This window comes from Natrix helvetica (assembly GCF_964273705.1).
Source record: "Natrix helvetica genome assembly, chromosome: 1".
In the NCBI taxonomy this organism is placed as follows: Eukaryota; Metazoa; Chordata; class Lepidosauria; order Squamata; family Natricidae; genus Natrix; species Natrix helvetica.
In genome coordinates, this window is record NC_138548.1 from 243738781 (window position 1) to 243761085 (window position 22305).

The 22305-nt window shown below is 44.4% G+C and overlaps 1 protein-coding gene across 1 annotated transcript in view; it reads right to left on the reverse strand.

The window, feature by feature from the left end:
• Nucleotides 1-22305, reverse strand: part of CCDC57 (coiled-coil domain containing 57) — a gene marked incomplete at its 5' end in the record, with an annotated part of 90230 nt that overhangs the window by 34885 nt on the left and 33040 nt on the right. Inside the window, 4 exon segments of the mRNA XM_081936886.1 lie at nt 5727-5892; nt 11243-11362; nt 14696-14858; nt 19364-19522. Of these exon segments, the coding sequence (XP_081793012.1) occupies nt 5727-5892; nt 11243-11362; nt 14696-14858; nt 19364-19522 (608 nt within the window).

The window sequence follows — 22305 nt, forward strand, 5'->3', positions numbered from 1 at the left end:
TCTTGTTTTTTAGTGGCCGGCTGCAAGATCTTCCGCTTATACTTGGACTCTACCAATAGAGGATCCAATAGGGCCCCAAAGAGAAGGGATGAAGAATAGGGAGAAGAGGCTAGCCTCCACTTGGCACGGGCTTCCACCTGCCACTGTTTTAGCCAAAGCAGGCGACAGGTGGAGATGGAGGATGCTATGGCCTTGGACGTAAAACGGGCCCCGTCCAAGGAAGCATCTGCAGTGTATTCTAGGGCCATCTTTATTTTGTTGATATCCCTGCGAGCCCTAGAATCCCTGGCCGGAAGCCTCGCCTGGAGTTGCCTTAGCCATAAGAAAGCAGAGCGACTAAAGAACGAAGCAGAGGTACCCGCCACTGTTCCCTCTAAGGTGCGCGGCTGCGTGGCCGCGCAGGTGGCAAGAAAACACCGCGCAGCAGTTTCCAACTACCGCGCAGTGATTTCTACTGTCACAGGCGCCGGAGGCTGGGGAGGTCCTTTGCAGGCGGCTAGAACTGGCCGCCCGCAAAGGACCTCCCCGGACTTGTTTTGATGAGCGCGGGGTGACTGAGTTCAGGAAAGCAAGCCCGGCGAGGTCCTTTGTGGGCGGCCAATCCTAGCTGCTTGCGCCCAGCGGTGCGGCTCAAGTAAACCCCTGCTGCTACCGGAATATCTGCTGCCGCCTCCTCCTCCTCTAACAGCACCACCACACTTGCTGGCCAACGCTGCGGCCGAGGTGAAGCCGCCAAAGCTCCCGCCGGTGCCCCCACCCATGGCAGCAGCGTGTCCCACTCCATTCAGAGCACCTGAGCTGGGCCCCGCGTTACCCTCCTCTTCTGCTGTGCTTTTGAGGAGCCATGAGGCCGCGGGAGCCAGTAGGAAGGCGGCGGAGGGGGCGCAGCAGGGAAAAAAGGCCTCATGGCTTCTCAAAAGCACGGCGGAGGAGGAGGCGGCAGGGGTAATGCGGTGGCCAGCTCAGGTGCTCTGAGTGGAGGGGGACGCGCCGCCGCCGCTGCCACAGACAGGGGCGCCAGCGGGAGCTTTGGCGGCTTCACCTCAGCCGCAGTGCCGGGCAGCAAATGTGGTGGTGCTGTTGGAGGAGGAGGAGGAAGAGGAGGCAGCTGCTATTCTGGTGGCGGCAGAGGCTCGTCGGCATCTTCAGCGGCAGCCCTGCCCCCTGTGAAAAAAACCGAAGATGGAGCAGATCCACGCAGATGACATCGCCGAAACATGACTGGAGGAGGAATTCTGGGAGTTGAAGTCCACAAGTCTTCAAGCTGTCAGGTTTGAAGACCCCTGGTTTTTTTTTCTAAAGGGTTAGTGGTGCCAGGATCTTGCAACTTGACAGTTTTAAGACTTACATGCTTCAATGCCAGAGTTTCTGACCCAACATTTTGGTTGCTAAGCAGGAGCATTGTTAAGTGATACTATATAACACTTTTAATTAAGCAGGTACCTTGAATAAACATAACTTTGAGTTTCAAATAATACAGATTTCGTTGTTGTCTTAGATGACACCTGTGAAAAAAATTCAGGTGCTGCTCAGGCATGAAAATGTGCCGCTCAAACACTATACTTTTCTGCTCACACTGAAAAAAAATTAGAGGGAACATTGGTACCCGCCCTAATGGCCGAAGCCGAGGCCTGGTGACTCTTGACCAGAGTTTGTTCTATTCTCTTGTCTTCGGGGCGAAGAGCCTCCCCAGGAGCTGCTGAGGCTGCGTTAGGAGAAGAAAGGCCAATTATAGGTAAGTCAATAGAAGGTACCTCTAAAGCCTTGGTGAATTCTGGCCCCACGTTATACAGGCGCTTGTCCAAGGTATTGGGGAGGGGACCTGTACCTGGTGATGCCCATTGGTTCTAGACCATGTCTATGAAGAATATGGGAGATGGACTCACCTCCTTTTCCACCTTAGGCTGGATGAAGAGGGGGTCAGTAGTGTCCGCCTTGTCCGCTATCGTTCTTTGAGGTCCCTTCTTAGGAGAAGGGATGCCAGCGATTCTCTTGGCCTTAAAGAGGAGAGAGCGAAAGACAGCAGGTTTGAACAAACCAACAAATGCAGGTGGGTCAGGGGGAAGACCCTCGTCTTCCGAGAGATCTGAATCTCTTGCCGGGCGTTCCTCTTCGCCAAAAACCAAAGGGTGACTGGATGTGCTAGGGAGCTCATGCAATGAAGAAGCCGAGAGATCACCATCCCTGCGTCTGGAACCAGAGGAAGAAGCAGACCTGCGTGGAGTAGAGTGGTTAGAAGACCTATGTTTAAGGGCAGCTGCTATGCCACGTTCAATGGCCTCAGATATCACGTCTGCCATACCAGGTGAGTAAGAGCGGCAGCGGCAGGGAGGAGGGGAAATTTCCTCCTGGTAGAGGGGCTCCTCATCCGGAGTGATGCTCCTGCCACTCTCAGATTCATCCCCACTGCAGGTGAGATCGCCTGAGCCCCTGCATCCTCAGGTTGAATAATGGATGCAGCCGGGGAGAGGTCATCCTCCAAATCAGAGGATAAGTCAGGAGGAGGACTAGGCTGAGAAGGCCTCTGGGCCTGAAATAGATGGGATTCAGTGTGATTGGTCTTGGCCTTGGCCTTGCTGGGAGGAACCTGGGTGGAACTGTCCTTTGCCTGTGGCTTGGCTACACCCCTATGGGACTCCCTGGGGGCCTTGGGAGAGGGCTCCGTGGGGGAGGCTTCTGGGGCAGGCCTGCATTTGCGGGTCCCAGAAGAAGGGGTCTCGTTGGTGGGTAGAGGCACTTGTGGCTCAGGGGCAGGAGATGAGGCCATGGTCTGTACTCACGACTCCTTGAAGTGCCCAAAATGGCACTAGAGATCTTCGTGCCAAAACAAAATAGCCGCTGAGGCTACAGAGCCTATGGGCCGGGCGCCATGAGGTAGCCGAGGCTGTAGAACGAGGGAGGGCGTCGAAGGCCCTGCGGAGAGGCTGCGGAGGTCGAACGGAGCAGCAGCGGTGATCCGGTGAGGCGGGAGCGCTGAGGGGCAGCAGCGGCATGTAGCGGTGGTGCTTCCCGGTGGCAGCAGCTGCTGGTGGCTTTTGCCGGTTGCTGGCGGCTTTGGCGGTGCTTGGAAGTGGCTGCGAGCTTGGTAGCACGAGGAAAAAGGCCCGGAGGCCAGCAGAGGCAGCAGCACTGAGCGGAACCTCCAATGGCTGTTGCTGAGAGGTGCTGCTTGCAGGAGAGCCTCTGAATTGCCGGTAAGCTCAGGAGGCAGAAGCCTCGAAGAAGCCCTAGTGAGTCTCTCCAAGAATCCCAGGGCTGAATGAGAGACTTAGCTCTGAGGAGCTATCCACTGATTCCTTCCAATTTGGATGTAATTTAGATGAAATTTAGAAAAATATCCAATTAAAGGTAACTATAATATCTACTAAAGTTGAGGAGAAAGCAGTTAGCACAGCCAGTTCGGATCAAACTGAGTCTAAAAAAGCGGGAGGACATCACTTCGGCAGACTCAGTTCTATTGGTTACTGACTGAGTTAACCCATGCATGACCGCTGTCTCCACCGTTGGAGAAAGTCATGTTCAAAGGCAATACAGAGCACCATGGAAAGATAAATATTCACTAAATTGTTTAAAGTTACAAGAGAAGTCATAGTTAAAGTACTAACTCTTCTCTGTAATAATATGGAAAATGTTTGTTTGTTTGTTTGTTTAATTTATAAAAATTTTGGCTGCTCATCTTACTATAGGGTACGGTAATTGTGGGTGGCTTACAATTACATCTAACTTAAAACATAAAAAGTTTAAACCTTAAAACCAAGGACACATGGGGTAGGCGGGAGTGGAGTGGGAAGGAGGTAGGATCTGTTATTACTCAATCAACCACCTCCATTGTGCTGTTCCCCCATTGGAGCCCCAAGCTGACTGGCAGAGCCATGTCTTTCAGCCCTTATGAAAAGATAGGAGGATTGGGCCAACCTCACATTGGGGGGAAAGATATTCCGGAGGACAGGAACAACAGCAGAGAAGGCTCTCCTCCTGGATATGCCAGCTGGAATAATTAGGCTGAACGTATCCGCAGCATGCCTCTTCTGTTGGCATGAGTGGTACAGGCCAATCCCAGTAGGATGAGACAATCTCTCAAGTAACCTGGACCCATGCCATGAAGGGCTTTAAATGTGATCACCAACACCTTGAATTGCACCTGGAAGCAGACTTGTAGCCAATGCAATTCATGGAGCTGTGGTGCTATAGGGGCCATTCTTGGGGCCCCCAAAATTACTCATGCTGCTGCACTGTGCACCAGCTGTAGCTTCTGAACACTTTTCAATAGTCCAGCTGTGAGATGACTAGGGACTGAACAACTGAGGGCAGAGAATCTTGGTCCAGGAAAAGCTGCAAATGACCCACAACACAAAGTTGTGCACAGGCTTTCCTAGCCGCGACTGCTACCTGTTCCTTGAACACAAGTTGCAAGTCCAGGACAAACCACAAGTTGTAGACTGAGTCTTTCTGTGGCAGTGCAATCCCATCCAGAATCAAAGATGACAAAAATCCCAGATCCTGGATCCTCATTTACTCAAAGCCATTCAATCTTACCAGGGTACAATTGAAGCTGCTTCCCCCCCCCCCATCCAGACCCTCAACAGCCTCCAGGCACAGCAAAAGGACAGCCATGGCATCACTTGGGTCACCAAGAGTGAAAATATAGAGTTGGGTGTCATCAGCATACAATATATACCTCAGCCTGTGGTGATGGATTGGATCACCACAAATTGGATTCAAAATTGGAGACTGAAAAGCTAATTAATCATCTGGTAGTATGCTTTAGTCATAGGACATTCCCCAGAGAATATAAATATTTAGAAAAATGTAAACATAAGAGAGAGTCAGTTTGGTGTAGTGACCAAGTTATCAGGACTGAATTCTAGTCCTGCCTTAGGCATGAAGCCAGCTGGGTGACCTCTCTTAGGTCTCTGAAGGAGAAAATCTTGCCAAAACCCCTGCATGGACATTGTCAGGAATCACCATAGTACCAAAAATAAAAAAGAAGAAAATCTTCCAAAAACACAAAAGAAGCTTTTGCTAAAGGAGACTACATTTATAAAATATTAGCTGATGATCCAGCATTGCCTGGGTATTTATTTATAGGGGGAAAATGTCCTGACCAAATATAATTTCTAATGTTGGATTTTCCCCCTTACCAGAGGGAACCCCCTTGTGAAGTACTGTGAAGCCATTACCATGGCAACTCCACTGAGCTTTACAGTATAAGCCATTTTACGACAGTACAGTAAAAGCCATTTTAAGGCATAAAAGGCTGTATCTTAACAGAACACCCACCCGCCCCCAAGGGGTTTTGCGGTGTCTCACCCCCACAGTATTTGTTTCCAGAGAGTAAGTCATCTGTGTACCAAGTTTGCTTGCTTGCTTATTTATTTATTTATTTATTTATTTATTTATTTATTTATTTATTTATTTATTTATTATTTATTTATTTATTTATTTATTTTATTTATTTATTTATTTATTTATTTATTTATTTATTTATTTATTATTTATTTATTTATTTGAACTTATTAGTCGCCCCCTCTCCCCACAGGGACTTGGGGCGACGTACAAAAGCAACAGTCAGAAATTGAAATTGCTTGAAATTGCTCGAGGAATTCCAGAGTTATGTTGGAACATACACACAGCCATTTTTATATATATAGATAGAGACCCTGGTCAGTAAATTAAATCCATTTTATTACCAGGAGGAAATAAAACTACAGCAGAATTAGTTATACCTGCATTTTGCATTTTCATTTTGATGTCATCAAAGGAAGCTGCCTGATTATTAAGGGCCTCCATTTCTTTTCTCATTTCTGCAATAACAGACCTCAAGGTATTGTTCTGCTGCTGTAATGTCTGGATATCAGCAGGAGGAAGATATTCAGAAACTCCTACCGTACCCTGTGGATAATCAAGAAATTAAGGAAATTATCAAAACTGCCTCCCTCCAGAATAGAATAAGTCATTCAAAGAAGCAAGCTCAGTATACAGCAAAATTACCAGTAAAATCATTCTAATGACATGCCATATGCATCAAAAAATGAACAGTATAGTTAATAATCTTAAAAAATATCTGTGGAACTGTTTTAACTACTTATTACTCATATATAAACACACACATACAGTATATGTGGGCTCCTCCTGGTGCCGTCTGCTAGGGGCTCCTCCTGGTGCCGTCTGCTAGTCAATGCCAGCGGGCGACACCTAGGAGTAGATCCTTCTCTGTGATGGGCCCAACCCTCTGGAATGACCTCCCCCCAGACATTCGAACTACCACCGACCTCCGTTCCTTCCGGCAAAAGTTAAAGACTCACCTGTTTCAATCAGCTGGCCTGGCACTTTCTTAGTTGTACCTCCCAGGGATTTATTTTATTTTAGGGTTGGGGTTTTATTTGTGATGTTTTAAGATTAGTATTATTTATTTCTTAGCACAGTCTATTTCCTCCTCCAATGTATCTTAAATGCAGTTTAAACGTATTTAATTATTGTGAATGTTTTTATTATTGACTGTACACCGCCCCGAGTCCCTTTTTGGGAGAGGGGCGGTCTAAAAATCTAAGAAAATAAATAAATAAATAATAAATATATACTGACAAAAGTATATATATATATATACACATACAGTATATATACACGCAAAAGTAGTACAGGCAGTCCTCAACTTAAAACTGCAATTAGGATCAGAATCTTGTTCACTAAGCAAAGTGGTTAAACAAGATGTCCTGTAACTGCTTCGCTTAGCGACTGCAATCCCAGCATTCCCAGCTGCAGTCATTAAGTGAGAATCATGGGCTGTTACATGTACAGAGTCTCAGGTAAGGAGTGCAGGATTGCCAAAAGAGGGTGGTGAGGCCATGGAAGGCCTTAGCACAGGGTATGCATGTGTGGGGATTGCTGTAGTGAAGTGTAAAGCCTCAGCTGCCCACCCAGCCCAGCAGTGCTTCAGAAACCTTCTGAATGCAGGTTGGTGAATGAGATTTCTGAAGCAGGGCTCCTGCAGTTCTCCAAGCCAGCGTCCCATTTTTCTGACTTGGAGACAACCAGAAGGCTTCTGAAGGACTGTGAGAATGGGATACTGGCTTGAAGAATAATATGAGGTGCTGAGGGTCAGTGGGGCACAGCAGAATCTGTGAAGCGCAGGATGGTGGGTGCAATTGGGGCTTTGCAGAACAGTGCTGAGATGCTGAGGTGCTTGGTCGTATTTCTCAGACTGACCTCTACTTTAGCCCCTTTGCTGCCCTTTGGGTGCTATTGTACAGTGCAGCAAAAAGGTCACAGATTGGGAAAGAGATAGGCAGAAAAAGGGAGCTGCAGAGCTTCTGTGACAGTTAAGTGTGGGCCAAATGTCCTAATGTTGATCTTATGACTGTGGGATGCTGCAACAGTCGTAACCTGGGACACAGGTTGTAAGTCCATTTTTTCAGCGCTGTTGTAACTTCGAACAATCATTGAATGAATGGTTGTAAGTTGAGGACTACCTGCAATGAAAATTTAAGTTGTCAATTAAATCTAAACAAAGTCCATATACTTAAATATTAGCGTTTCTTTCCAAGTCTACATCAGCAGTTCATTTTCAATCCTGAAATATCATTTTTCGTTCTCTTAGATAACCACCTCTGTCTAAAAATTCTGTAACTAAGTATTTTTTTCAATCTCCACTTCTGAACTCGTTTCAAAGAAGATACTCTTTTTAGAACAATAAATAGTGGGCAACCACTAGAGTGCAGCATAAGGTTTTTAAAGATTCAAAACAGTCTCAGTATTTTTGATAGTATATATGAAATGGCTGCTAGCAATGAAAAAATATTTCTCTAAAAGGCAAAAGTAAATACAGTATCAGAAACATTGGCAAGAGTCAGAAATACAATAATATTTCTCAGTAATTCATATGCTGTGAAGAGCTTAAATCTGATTTAAGAGTTGGAAATGGTAATAATATTTTGAGAACACAGAGCAGTGTTAAGTACTTACTCACACAAAACTCCTTTTGTGTGAGTTTCGTAATTAAAAAGAGACATCTTACATAACATGGTTAAAAAAACAATGAATCATGTTAATGTGTTAGATTTTTATCTTACATGTGAAAGCTCTTACACCCTAATGTCACTTTGACTGATTCCAACAAAAGATTCACACAACTACAGATTTTGAAAACCTCCCCCCACCATACACACATCATAATACTATGGTTTTGACAGATGATTTTAAAAATTGACATTTAATCTTAAGATGCTTGAGAGGATATATCATAGCATTTCTTAAGCAATGAAGAGCTAATACAAAGAATATCAGTCTGTTCTTTAGGTCTTAAGACCCTAATTATAACCTTGTAACAGTAAAACTGATTGCATAGGAAGACTGAGTTCTTCATTCGTATATATTCAGTATACTTGATCTTAACCAAAAAGGCCAAGAAACAATTTATTAAACATGTTCAAGCAAAAGCAAATGTCAAGAATGTTTGAAATTGGAGTAAAAGTCTAAACATTTTGGTCTAAATAACCCCTTTAAACTTTATAATTCTGTGTTTTAAATGCTAATAATTTTTTTTCACTGTGTACTATTTATTGGCCTTTTGTATGTAATTATTGTAACATATTTCTCTAGTTATCCTCCTTATCCCATAAAATAGTTCAGTTATTCTTTGCATTGATCTTCCTTCTGATGGACATCATACATATCCACAGAAAATCTTCCTGAGGATAAAGGTACCATCATCATTTCACAACAGTGTTTTTATTCAGAAGAAATGACTAAGCAATTCCTCAAAAAGTAGCTTATAAAGATTCATGCATAGGGAAATATGTTTGCTCTCCACTGTTCTTAGGAGAAAAGTGTTACCTCATAGCTAACTAGCTTTATCTACTAAATGATTTAAAAGGAAAAAAATTGCAAAGAATTATTGGACTACTTCTATTTCTGATTGTATATCATAAACTGTTAAAAGCCAGCTACCCATGCAAAACAATCTTCAAGGACAAAGAGTAGTGAAAATGACTCAACAAATAATCAAATGTTATTTTTCTCCAGCCTTTTCAGGAAATATAAAACCTTTCAAAGGTAGCCACAATGCCATATTGATGTAAGCCTAAAAATAGCAGAAGCAAGCAGTTATCTAACCTAGGGATGGCCAACCCACAGTCACTAATCAATTCCCAATGCTATTGTGTCTTCTCCGGAACTCCCTCCTTAGTTGCTATCAAAATTCAGCAGGACAATTTGCTGCTACACTTTGCCAGCATTATATTCTATTAAAATTAGACATTGAATCTTTAAAATGTTTGAAGATCTTTTTAATGTAATAATTTGGAAATGTTTTATTTCAGTTATCTTGACCTTTTTTCACTTTGTATTATTTATCATCCATTTCTTTTTCTTTTTTTTAAATGCATTACTTCATCTGGCCAATTGAAGAACCTCAGTGCTTAAGCTAAAAGCATCCATAAAATCACTATGAAAGCAACATACTGTAAATAAAGCCATAAATAATATAAATAACATAATTGCTAGTAATGATTAAATCAGTAACTGCCTATGAAGAAATGTTGGGAATAATTTGCTATTGTTTTCCTTCCAGTGAGCCTCCTGGCTTCATGCAAATTCCCTAAAAGCAGGAAATGCTTTCCAGCAGTCAAAAACAGTATTTTACAGTTCTACAAGATCTAATTCCTTTTTCCTCTTAAAAAATACAATTGCAAATCTGCATTCCCAGAGTATGAGTTCTGCTTAAGGATCAAAGGATTTTCAAGATTATATGACCAGTTTTATATTTAGAAAACATGGACAACTGCACCCAAAGTATACATGTTTCTGTCTTGCATTGTGAAGTATTTTATTAGTTCTTCTACAGCAGGGGTGTCAATCTGGATTTCTTTGAGTGCTGGATCATTGTAGTTCTCCTCTGCGGGCTGGCTTGGGGGACGACGATGACGACGGGGGGGGGGGGGGGGGCAGAATGGGATGCGGGACAGCAAATGTTTTCGGCCTGGACAGCCTCCTGCAGCACTTTGCTGGCTAAAACAGGGCATGGGAAGGCATGTGTGAGTCCCCCCCCCCGGTGCCCTGTTTTGGTCGGCAGAGTGCTGCAGGAGGCCATTCAGGTTGAAAATGGGGCATGGGGGACCCCCCGCAGCCTCCACCCCCCATTTTGGCTGCCAGAGGCACTGCAGGCTGGTCCTTTGCTATTTCGAGGCCGGCCCCGCAGGTCAGATTTAAGCACCTCGCAGGCCCCTCGGCCTTGAAACCCCTGTTATATGGGATTTGTGGTAAAGGAAAACACTAGCCTCCTTGTGAACAAGCTGCAGCTCTAGAGTCTACAGACTATATGTGCCTGAAGATTCAGTGCTTGCTAAAGGGCTGCTCTGACAAAGGGGGTAGGTGAAGAAGGTTGAGAGAGACAGAGGAGGACAAAGAGAAGCCTTCTTCGTCTTGCCAGGCTTGTATAAATGAATTCTCCTACCCCTGTATGTTGCTTGGTTGGAACTCAGCACATTTAATTAATTAATTAATTAATTAATTAATTAATTAATTAATTAGTTAGTTAATATTCTGCCCATCTCTCTACCAAGTGACACTGGGCAGCTTAGAATGTCACAAATGACAGACTAAAACAAGTACAGTATTAAGACATTAGACATTAAAAATTAAAACATTTAATATTAAAACAGATAAAAAGAACCAACACAGAGACAGGGTAGAGGTGAGATCTTGTCCTAGTCTACTAGCCACCTCAAAAATGGGATACCCCAAATGGGGGCCCCAAGCCAGTCGGCAGAGCAGGGTTTTCAGACTGCTTTGTAAGGCTAAAAGGATGGATGACCATTTTGCTTTATCAATGGAAATTCCAGATCCAATTAGGGTTAATAGTTAAGAACTGCCTATAGATTTGAATTTTTCAAACCAGGATATATTGCACATCTTTATTCTTATCAAAATTAGTATTATTCTCTTTGATTTGGTTCAGTTCATTTGAATTTTGATTTTGTCTTCTAAAGTACAAGATTAGCCGATTTAACATGGTACCACCTGCATGGCTGAATATCCATATATAAAAATATAGAGAACCTATTTTATATGGAAAGTATTTCATGAAAGTATTTTGTCATGTGTGATGCAATTTTAATGAAAAATATCCAACAAATTTCTGCATTAATGCAATCAAATAGTTTGATTAAATATTAGTTTTCTCCCACAGAATAATACTGACTATAACTTTAGCTCTATTCAATGAATAATGTTAAGTAATTCCAACCTGTTTCTCTTTTAGGAAGCGAAGTTGTTGACAAGCTTGGTCTCTTTCAATAGTTACAGTAGACAACAGTACCTCTAATCCATGCAATTTTTCTTCCTTTTCTTTTAGTGCAGCAGTAGCCTATAAAAAAGTTAAAGTGACCGAAGAAGAGTTTTTGAAAGATTCACTTTTATCTTCTTGTTCATCTGATATCCCATTACAGGTCATCCTCACTTAATGACCATTCACTTGGTGATCATTCAACAGACCTCCCCAGAGTTACTTATAAAACGTTCCAGAATTCTGACAGCTGCACCCCGTGATCTCATGATTGCATTTTGGGCACTTGGCAAGTGACTCACATTTACAGCCATTTGCAACATCCTATGGTCACATAATTGTGATTTTCAGCATTTTTTTTTTTGCTGCTTGGCATCATTTACTTCCAGTTTCTAACAAAAAAAATTCCCATCATTAAAACAGGTTCACTTAAAATGCTGCACAAAAGGTCATGAAACTAAGTATGGTCAGGTGGCGTCCTGCTTAATGACTTGCCACAACTCATGACCATAATTCTAGGCTCACTGATGATCACAAGTGGAGGACTATCTGTACATACATACATAAAATTTAACCTTTGGAGTAAAATTAAATTCAGTCCCAAATCCTACAGAAAGGCCTATGTAGGAAAAAAAATTCAGGCCTGTCTAGATCAAAGTGCTCTGCTGAGTTACCGATGGCCTTACCATTCTCCAGTTTGACTACTGTGATGAACTACATATAGGCTGACTTGGCAGACTACATGGAAGCTGCAGTTGGTGCAGAATATAGTGGCAAAATATACAGCATGAGAGTTGCCAAAGCCATTATAACACCAGGTTTGTAGACAATACATGGTCTATTTTCCTTGAGTACCGAAAGCACACGTGCACTGTCGTGCATGCTCGTGTGTCCACACCCATAATGCAATGCCCCTCCCATGTGTCCCACCCCCTGCACATCCATGTGACACCCCCGTGCTCCCCTCACCCCCTGCGCATGCGTGCATGACCCCCGTGCTCACCCCGCAGATTGTATGCGCAACATCCCCCCCCTTTTGGCCTCACATCCCAAAACAGCGCTGGGGGAGAGAAAGCCTCCCACCCCAAAACAGCGCTGGGGAGGGGAAAAACGCCTCCCACCCCAAAACAGCACTGGGGAGGGGAAAAAAGCCTCCCACCCCAAGACAGTGCTGGGGAGGGGAAAAAAGCCTCCCACCCCAAAACAGCACTGGGGAGGGGAAAAAACTCCCACCCCAAAACAGCAAAGGGGAGGAGAAAAAAGCCTCCCACCCCAAAACAGTGCTGAGATGGGGGAAAGCCTCTCCTTTCCCCCTCTCAGCGCTGTTTTGAGAAGGGAGGCTTCTGAGAGGGGGGAAATCCTTCCTTTGCAAAACAGCGCTGAGTGGGGGGAAAAGAAGGGCTTTTTCTCCTCTCAGTGCTGTTTTGGGACGGGACACTTTTTTCCCACCTCAGCACTGTTTTAAGAAGCCTCCCTTCACAACTCAAAATAGTTCGGGGGGGGGGGGGAATCTCCGGAGATCTGGGAAGGCACGGGCTGCAGAAATTGAGGTATGTGTGTGTGTCTCCCACCTGCAGGGTAAACCCAAACATCAGCTGGCTGGTGGGAGGTGCGCGTGCTGAGCAACGGCTTGCGTGCCCGCAGAGAGGGTTCTGTGTGCCACCCGTGGCAAGCTTGCCATCGGTTCGGCATCACGGGTCTATCAGGAGGCTTCTTGGTACCTTTAAAAAAAATTCTATTTAGGTATTTAGGCATTAATATGGAAATGTTAACCTTTGGAGGATCAAATAGGGCTCCCCCTAACTGTACTCTAGAGCAGGGATGTAAAACTCGGGGCTGGCTAGCCGGATGCGTCATGCATTAGCCACACCCACACCGTTTAGCAAAGGGGAAAAAAGTTGCGATACATCACATGATGACGCTGTGATGCTGTGAATTTGACTCCTATCCCATATTGTAGTCAAAACAGCTTTTCCAGTTTAATTTATGATGAATAATGGGAGTGCTGTTTATTCTGAAAGTAGATTTTGTGGTCAGTGTAGAGTTTATACTTTTTATGGATATTATGTTTGATTCTTACAGAAATGTAAGATGTTGTTAATAAATTAATTTTATTTAAATTAATAAATGTCATTTAATTAATTTATTCAGAGTAGGCACCACCCAACTACAGATGATACTGGGCAGCTCACAATGTAAAAATAAATTAATAAAAATAAAGCTAGACTCTGACATCACACTATATTTTTAGTTGCTCGTCATTCAATCATGGAAATGGCTCACTGTCAGCAGCTATTGCTTTTCATGTTCCAACATCTATTTCAATTTGGACCTATTTTTAACAGAATATAGGTGGAAAAAAAGATTCATTTCTAGCATAGAACAGGTCTTGTTACTTAAAAGCTGTAAACCAACTAAGCTGAAATTTTCTCTAACTAGTTATTCTGACGTTATTCTAGTTATAACTAGTTATTCTTCCTGATACAATAAAAAGCAGACAGTCCCAAAAATCTTCTTTTTATTTTAAAGGCTGTGAATTATATTCATTCACAGCCAGTAATGAGTCCCAAATAGTTTGTAAAGAGTCTGACAGTAGGCTGCCAAAGTCTTTTGAGATAAGGTTGCTAAGCACCCACCTTTATCTTCCTTGAAATGCTGCCAAAGACCAAATTGGTAATTAGCTTGGCAAGGCCACATGGAGCAAAGAGTCAAAATGGAGCTTCAGAATGTAAACCGACCAGCATGAACAAAGTTGCTTCCTGCAAAGACTCATGTGCCTTTGCTCCTCCTTTATGTCCTATGGGAGGGGCCAATCACCTCCAAGACTTACTCCCAAGTCATCCCTTCTGTCTCAACTGTTCTTGCTTCTGGCAGCTCTGTGCATGCATGCATTGGGAACAGGGGGAGCCTGTTCCTCTGCCTTGCTGATGTCCGACTCTGGAGGCAACACATAATTCCCAGATGGCACTGGCCCCCTCTCTGCCTCTGATGCAGAGCCCTCGTCTGAGCCTTCCCCAGACTCCAGGACTGGCCCATGTTCCTCCCCAACCTCCTCGCTGTCCGAGTCTGCTGCCAGCTCCGCAGGCCACCGGCAGATCACAACATTAGTATCAAAATGATGCTCTACTCATATCTGTAGACAATCTTGCTGGGAAGTGTTTTCAACTCTTAAATTGAAATCTAGCAGTGTTGCCTACAAGTATATATAAATTATTAAAAAATAAATTACCTGCTACAGGTCAAAGCAGACTGAACAAATTACACTGAGAAAGTACTAATCCCGTCAGTAAGATGGAACATCTGATGTATTTGCTAGAAGCATAGGAGTATTAAACTTTTCATTAAAGCATCAAATATTCCATCATGAAATATGTCTCTGTTAATACCCTCTGCTTAGCTGCTAGAAATGCTGACCTGGTCCCTAGCTGTTGACAGGTTCTGTATCAGAGCCTCTGATTTGTGATATTGATTCCTTTCAGCCTTCTCACATCGCTGCTGCCATTCCAGCTCTCCTTGCACTTTAGCTCTTTCCAAACTCTCTTCTTTCTCTATTTCAAGTGAAAGCTGTTGCTTATATCTAATACAAGGAGAAGAAAAGACATTACTTAAATATTAATTTAGAAGTTAACGTTTACAATGCTATAAGAATGATGCATTTAAAAAACCCTTTAAAACAGTTGTTCACTAACACATATTATTCCAGTCCAGTAACAACTGAATTTGCAAAGTGAAAATTAATGACTTAAATCTATTTGCAAACTGGAAAAAAATCTTGCATCACTCATTAAGTTTATTTTTTAAAAGAACAATCTTATACTTTTATTGATAGTGAGAAACATATAGTATATCAAATAACCTCTTCTCCATGTAAACTCCAGGTAGTTTATATGGTTTCTTCCACTCATCCATCATTATAACATCACAGCAATTCTGAGATACTAGTTAGGCTGAAGTGCAGTGAGTCATCCAAGGTTATCCTGCATGCCTCATGGCTCAGTAGGATTAAAAACTTGTGTTTACTCAAATCTAGACTGACTTTCCCATATACCACAGCTATTCACTTTTAGATGTCTTTATTCACCCTTGATGACATTAACGTCCATATGATCCCCAAATTTAATATTATAGCACTTACTGTAGCTGGCCAACTCTTGATTAATTGTGTTCATAGCATATCTTAAGTTTTGATTAATTGTGTTCATAGCATATCTTAAGTTTTCTGAGGTTGACTAGCTAATGGTAATCAGCATGCCCAGCATAACTCTCCTCCATATAAACTACCTGAGTTTCTTCCACTCATCTATCATTATAGCATCACAGCAGTTCTGAAATACTAGTTAAGCTGAAGTGCAGTGAGTCATCCAAGGTTATCCTGCATGCTTCATGGCTCAGTAGGATTAAAAACTTCTGTTTATTCAAATCTAGACTGACTTTCTATCCCATATACACAGCTACTTACATTAGCTTTCTAGATGTCCTTATTGGGTTATTTCATGTCAAGTGGTCTGATTTCAGAAAAGTGCCTTGTTTGACCATCACGGATTTTGATGAAATTTGGCGTGAACATGCACACACGTTCCCAATGAACATCGGTAAAGTGTTACATTTGCTGATGCAATACTTGCAGAGATATAGTCATTTGTTTGACTCCATACCGCAGCCTTCTATAGTATGACTGAGGTTTCAGCAACTTTTGAGACATAATCTCTTCGGCAATATTTTGTTGAGAGAAACAAAACTTGGCCCTGTTGTACAACTTTTTGTGCTCTATTAAACAAAATAATAAACACATTCTCATGAGGTGTGATGTCCTGCCTTTTAGCCAGAATGTCGTGAGTGAAATAGGGCGGTTGGCGGTGAAAGGAGAATGGAGAGCGTCGGCGGCTGCTGGAGTGGGTGTGGTCAGTGGCTGCAGCGGGACGCCCGGCCTGGGGTCTCTGCAGCCAGTGTGGGAGTGGTCGGTGGCAGTGGTGGCGGGACGCCCGGCCTGGGGTCTCTGCAGCTGCCGCTCCCCACGCCGTGGTGTTATCCTGGTTGCTCCCCCCTTCCACCTTGCTTATGGACATGATAGATTGGATCAGCGGGGAGTAGCTGAGGCAGCTGGCATAGATATTCATACCAGCGGAAGATGGCTTCGGTAGTTGCCGTGGGCGCGGTTGGAGTGGGGGGGGTCCTTCATTGTGGTCCCTTCCGGTATCACCGCCATTGCCTGGGCCACTGTACTGTGCCATTTGGCCATTTGACCCCTCCTCCTGTGACACTATGGACTGGGTCAACGGAGTGTGGCCCTGGCGACGGATATGAGCATGGCTGGCATGGACGGAGCTTGGCTGTTGGAGTCGTTGAAGTTGGAGCAGCCACCGCTGCCACCGCTGTCCTCACTGCTGCCATCACTGGCCGATTCACCACCTCCCAATCTATCATCTGCTGCGATTTTGACAGCTGGCCATTACTCTTACATACTGTCCTTAACATTGACCATTTCTATGGGACACAAGCTTCCCGCTACCCCCTTGAACACTGTTGGCTGCCCCCCTCCCCATGGACATGTCATCTCCTTGTTCCATCTCCCCATGATGTCATCCCGTTTGGTTGATGCCACACTCTCCTCTATGTTATACTGCGACAGAACTTTACTCCCTCCGGGAACTCCCCCTTTCCCAGGGATGGCCTTCTTGCCTATCAAGACGCTTCCTTAATGACGGATCTTGGGATCCTGAGAGGTGGCATGCGAAGAAGAGATTTCTTAGGGTTTTTTACAGGGGGGTTTAAATCAAATTTTAAGGGGGGGCAGGGGGGATTGATTCGGATGGCTCAGACAGGCTTGTGGGGGGAGTCTGCCAGGGCACAGGCCAGAGCTAACTAATGGGCGTGGGTCGGGAGTGCTGGGAAGGGTCAGGATTATGAGGGAGACATTAAGCCATTCCATTGGGGGGGTTTACCATCTCTACTGTTTGTGGGAGAGGCAGATATGGTGGGGGCCGAGGACCAAATTATGTTCGGGGGACGTGGGTTCGCTGTTTAAGAGCGATCGCCCGTTCCGACCCTCATCGCCCTTCTCGCACCCCCGGGTGCTCGGAATTACAGGACCCTGGTCTCTGGCTGGTGTCGCTTAACGCCAGGTCCGTGGTGCATAAGGTCCCCTCATTTACGACCTCATACAAGAGGGTAGAGTGGACCTGGCGTGTATTACGGAGACCTGGTTGGGCCATGAGGGGGGTGTTCCCCTTAGTGAGCTATGCCCATCAGACTTCCAGGCGTTTCACCAGCCGAGAGCACAGGGCAGGGGCGGGGGGGTGGCGGTGGTTATTAGGGAAAGTCTCAGACCTCAGGAGGTCACTGTGCCTCAGATAGGTGGGTGTTAGTCCCTTTTTGTGAAATGGGGCCTTGGAGTTCAGGTGGGCCTTTTTGTTACGTACCTGTCTCCCTGCTATGTTTCATCGGCCCTGCTGGAGCTGCTGGATATACTAGCTGGATTGACAGTTGATTTCCCCAGGCTTATGATCCTGGGGGATTTCAATCTGCCTTCCATTGGCGAGACATCCGTCAGCTCGGGTGTTCATGGCTTCCATGACGGCTATGGACCTAACTCAGTTAATTCAAGACCCCACCCATAATAGGGGACACTTGCTCGACCTGATTTTTGTCTCTGGGCAGGGAAAGAAAGATCTAGATTTAGGGGATATTTCTATTCAACCCTTGTCATCATCTGATCATTTCCTCATCAGGCTTGACTTCCATACTACTACTCCTCGCCGCAGGGAGGTGGAACTAACTAGATGGTTCCGCCCAGGCGCCTGATGGACCCTGAAAGGTTCCTGATGGAGCTTGGGACTTTTCCTGAATCCCTTGCTCACAACTCGACCAAAGCCCTAGTGGAAGCCTGGGATAGGGCAGCCACTGGGGCCTTGGATCGCGTTGTGCCTTTGCGGCCTCTAACCCGGTGTCGATCCCGGGTGGCTGCGGTATGAGGTCAAACAAATGACTATATCTCCGCGAGTATTGTATCGGCAAATGTAACACTTTACCAATGTTCATTGGGAACGTGTGTGCATGTTCACACCAAATTTCATGGAAATCCGTGATGGTCAAGCAGGGAGCCTCAGACCACTTGACATGGAATGACCTCATTGATGACATTATCATCCAAGTGATTCCCAATTTTAATATCATAGCACTTAGCTGACCAACTCTTGATTAATTGTGTCCATGACATATCTGAAGTTTTCTGAGGTTGACTAGCTAATGGTAATCAGCATGTCCAGCATAACTTTCTGTGACCTTACAAATCTATTGTTTTAAGAGAGGAAAAACACCAGAATGTTGAAACAGGGCATGACATAATGAAAGCAATGAGTCTTGGTGTTCTCATTTCATCTCTTGAGTTCTCTGGCATATAGCATTAACTAGACAACCAGTGTCCCATTGGGTCACTGTTTCAGAGATACTGTATTTCCTGACCTAAACAAGAGAAACAAAATGACCAAGAGTGATTAAAAAAGCAGGGGACTTCTGACTTTTTGCTGGCTTCCACACTGAGTTTGTAGGAATCTGTCAGGGAGCATTGGAAACCTTCCTTCCTTTCCTCCCTCCCACCCCTGGGCTCCCTTTAGATTTGAAAAATGTCACTCGCAGGATCTTTTTGCAGAGGGCTACAATTGGGAAGGAAATAGGAAGCCTCTGGGAAACTATTCTGATTGCCATACTTAATTCTTAAGGAGGAAAAAAATGGCACTGCTGAAATTCATCCATTTTGTCCCCAAGATTCTGTGGATCAATTTCAAGATACGGGATGGTAAAAAATGTGATGCGGGGGGGTGGGAGGGGGGGAGAAGCATCCATGCAGGTTAAGAAAAGGTAAGGTAGTAAGCCCACCCCTTTTCAACACATGTCATCACATGCACAGAAAAAAAGATTCAATTATATTGTCGTAGCTTCCATCTTGACTTTTTTTACTCTGCCAGCACACACCTCTCCTGGGACAACCTGCATGTCAAAGGCTGTCCAATAGTGGTATAACCCAAGATTAATTATCAATAAACTTTTTGAAAAATCTAAGGTTTAATAGGAAAAATAATTCACCTTTCAATATCTTGATTTAAGGCAACCACCTCTGCTTTTAGCTTTACGACTTCTTCTTGCTGTGCTTGAATCTGTAAATTCTTGGAAACGGTCTCCTTGGATATCTGAGCTACTTGAGAATCCCAGTTTGTTTTCAGTTCTTCTAGTTCGTGTTCAAGTCTTAAAAAGCAACAGCTCAAATTTGATCTCCTTGTTATATTTTAAAGAAAACAAGTAAGCAATTGTCTAATTTATCTAAGTAGTCGGAAGGACAGTCAAAGCATGAAACTTGGCAATCTTAAAGTAAGATATTATATAATAAATAAAAATTATATGATGCAATATTATGCAATATTATGCATATACAGTAATTTGGATTCACTGAAATTTCAGAGACATATAATAGAACATTATTACTATACAAATACAAACAGGAAGAAACAGTTACTATTTAGGTATGTTCTCTATGCAAACATTTTTATTTACTCTATATTACTAACATGGATTTATTCCTAAATTCAAAATACAATCTATTAGATTATTTTGATTTTTTTCTAAGTGAATCTACAATTTTAGATAACATTCATTAAGTTAGATGTTTTTACCAAGTCTTGCAGAAGCTAAATAGAGAATAATAAAGATTAAATATTTTATATAAACTCAATCAAAACTCGATTTAGATTTAGATTCTAAGTCAGCGATGGCGAACCTATGGCACGCGTGCCACAAATGGCACGCGGAGCCATTTGTCAGGGCACGCGAGGCGCTGCCCTGTCAGCTGGCCAATGTGCGCGCTGGCCAGCTGAGTTCACCTTTTTAAAAGGGAAGCCTCTGGACGGTCCCTGAAGCCTCTGGAGGGCCTCGGGGGGGGGGAGGCTCTTTTCGCCCTCCCCAGGCTCCTATAAAGCCTCTGGAGCCTGGGGAGGGCAAAAAAAGCATGTAAAAATGGGGGGGTCACGCGTTGTGCGCGCATGTGCACTGGGGGGTCGCGCGTTGCATTATGGGTGCGGCACGCCCGCACACGACCCCCCTGAGCTCCCCCCACTTGTGGCACGCGAGCCAAAAAAGGTTTGCCATCACTGTCCTAAGTACTGACTTTATCAACTTATAATAATAATAATAATAAATTTGAATTTATTAGCCGCTCCCTTTCCAGGCAGGACTCGGGGCGGCGTACAATGGGCATATAGAACATAGAAACATGTGTACAAACACATAAACATACAAAAATACAAAGACACACATGCACGGAGGAGGTAACCAATTACAACATTTAGACAGTTAAAAATCACCATTAAAATACCCCAATTGTAAAAAACCCAATGTACAATTAAAATTTAAAATTTAAAAAGACAGTCAGGAGGAGTGAGAAAAATTACGGTTGAGCCAGGCCAGATAATTGAAAGAGGTGGGTCTTCAGCTGTACACGGAAGGAGCGGAGATCGGAAGTAATCCTGATGTCACGGGGGAGGTCATTCCACAGGGCTGGGCCCATCACAGAGAAGGCTCTGCTCCTGGGTGTCGCCCCCCGACATTGTTTGGCGGACGGCACCCGGAGAAGTCCCTCTCTGTGTGAGCGAATTGGTCGTAGGGATGTGTGGGGCAGGATGCGATCCTGCATGTAACTAGGCCCTGTGCCATGAAGCGCTTTAAAGATCATAATCAAAACCTTGAAACGCACTCGGTAGACCACAGGAAGCCAGTGCAGCTCGCGCAGGAGAGGTGTTACAGGGGAGTATCTAGTCCTCCCCATAATCACCCGCGCGGCCGCGTTCTGGACCAACTGTAGTCTCCGAGTGCATCTCAAGGGAAGCCCCATGTAGAGAGCATTGCAGTAGTCCAGGCGAGACGTCACTAGCGCATGGGTGACTGTGCGTAGGGCATCCCGGTCCAATAAGGGTCGCAATTGGCGCATCAGGCGGACCTGATGGAACGCCCCCCTTGCCACGGCTGTTACATGGTCATCCATGGACAGCCGGGCATCTAGGAGGACGCCCAAATTGCGCACCTGTTCCATGGGGGCTAGTTGCACGCCCCCGATGGCCAGAGATGGAAGCACCTGGTTGAACCGGGAGGCCGGAAGCCACAGCCACTCCGTCTTGGAAGGGTTGAGTTTTAGTCGGTTGCCATCCATCCAGACCCGTACGGCCTCCAAACACCGGGACATCATTTCGACGGCCTCATTGGGGTGGTTCGGGGTGGAAATGTATAGCTGAGTATCATCAGCATACAGATGATATCCCACCCCAAAACCACGGATGATCTCGCCCAGCGGTTTCATGTATGTGTTGAACAGGAGAGGCGAGAGCACCGATCCCTGTGGCACTCCACATGTGAGTGGCCTCCGGGTCGATCTCTGCTCCCCTGCCAACACACGTTGCGTCCGGTCAGAGAGGTAGGAGCCAAACCACCGTAAAACTTATTTAGTGACTGTCTGAAGTTACAACAATGAAAAGAGTGACATGACAATTTTTCAGACTGACAACCACTGTAGCATCCCCATAGTCATGTGATCAAAATTTGGACACTTGGCAATTGGTTCATATTTATAACAGTTGCAATGTCCCAGGGTCACGTGATCACCTTTTGTATTGAGCGAAGTCAATGGGGAAGCCAAATTCATTTTACAACTGTTACTAATTTAAAATATAGCCAAGCTCAAGAGCTCCTGCCTATTCTAAATGTTCTTCTCTCTAGGCGGGGTTGATGTGGGAAGCAGGATGGCTCTGTCCCTGGAAAGGACAATCTATTTAGTCAGATTAAAGTAAATGCAATATCCTAGAGAGCCTTCAGGAAAACTGGTAACATTACTGTCTAATACAAAGCATAAAAAATAACCTGATGGCAAGATGGCACCAAAATATAGATTCTGCAGTGTTTGTTAAAATGTCAGTGAGATTGTATATAATCCATAGTAATATTTTAAAGTTCAGTATTTTAAATGCTAACTTTTTAGTATGGAT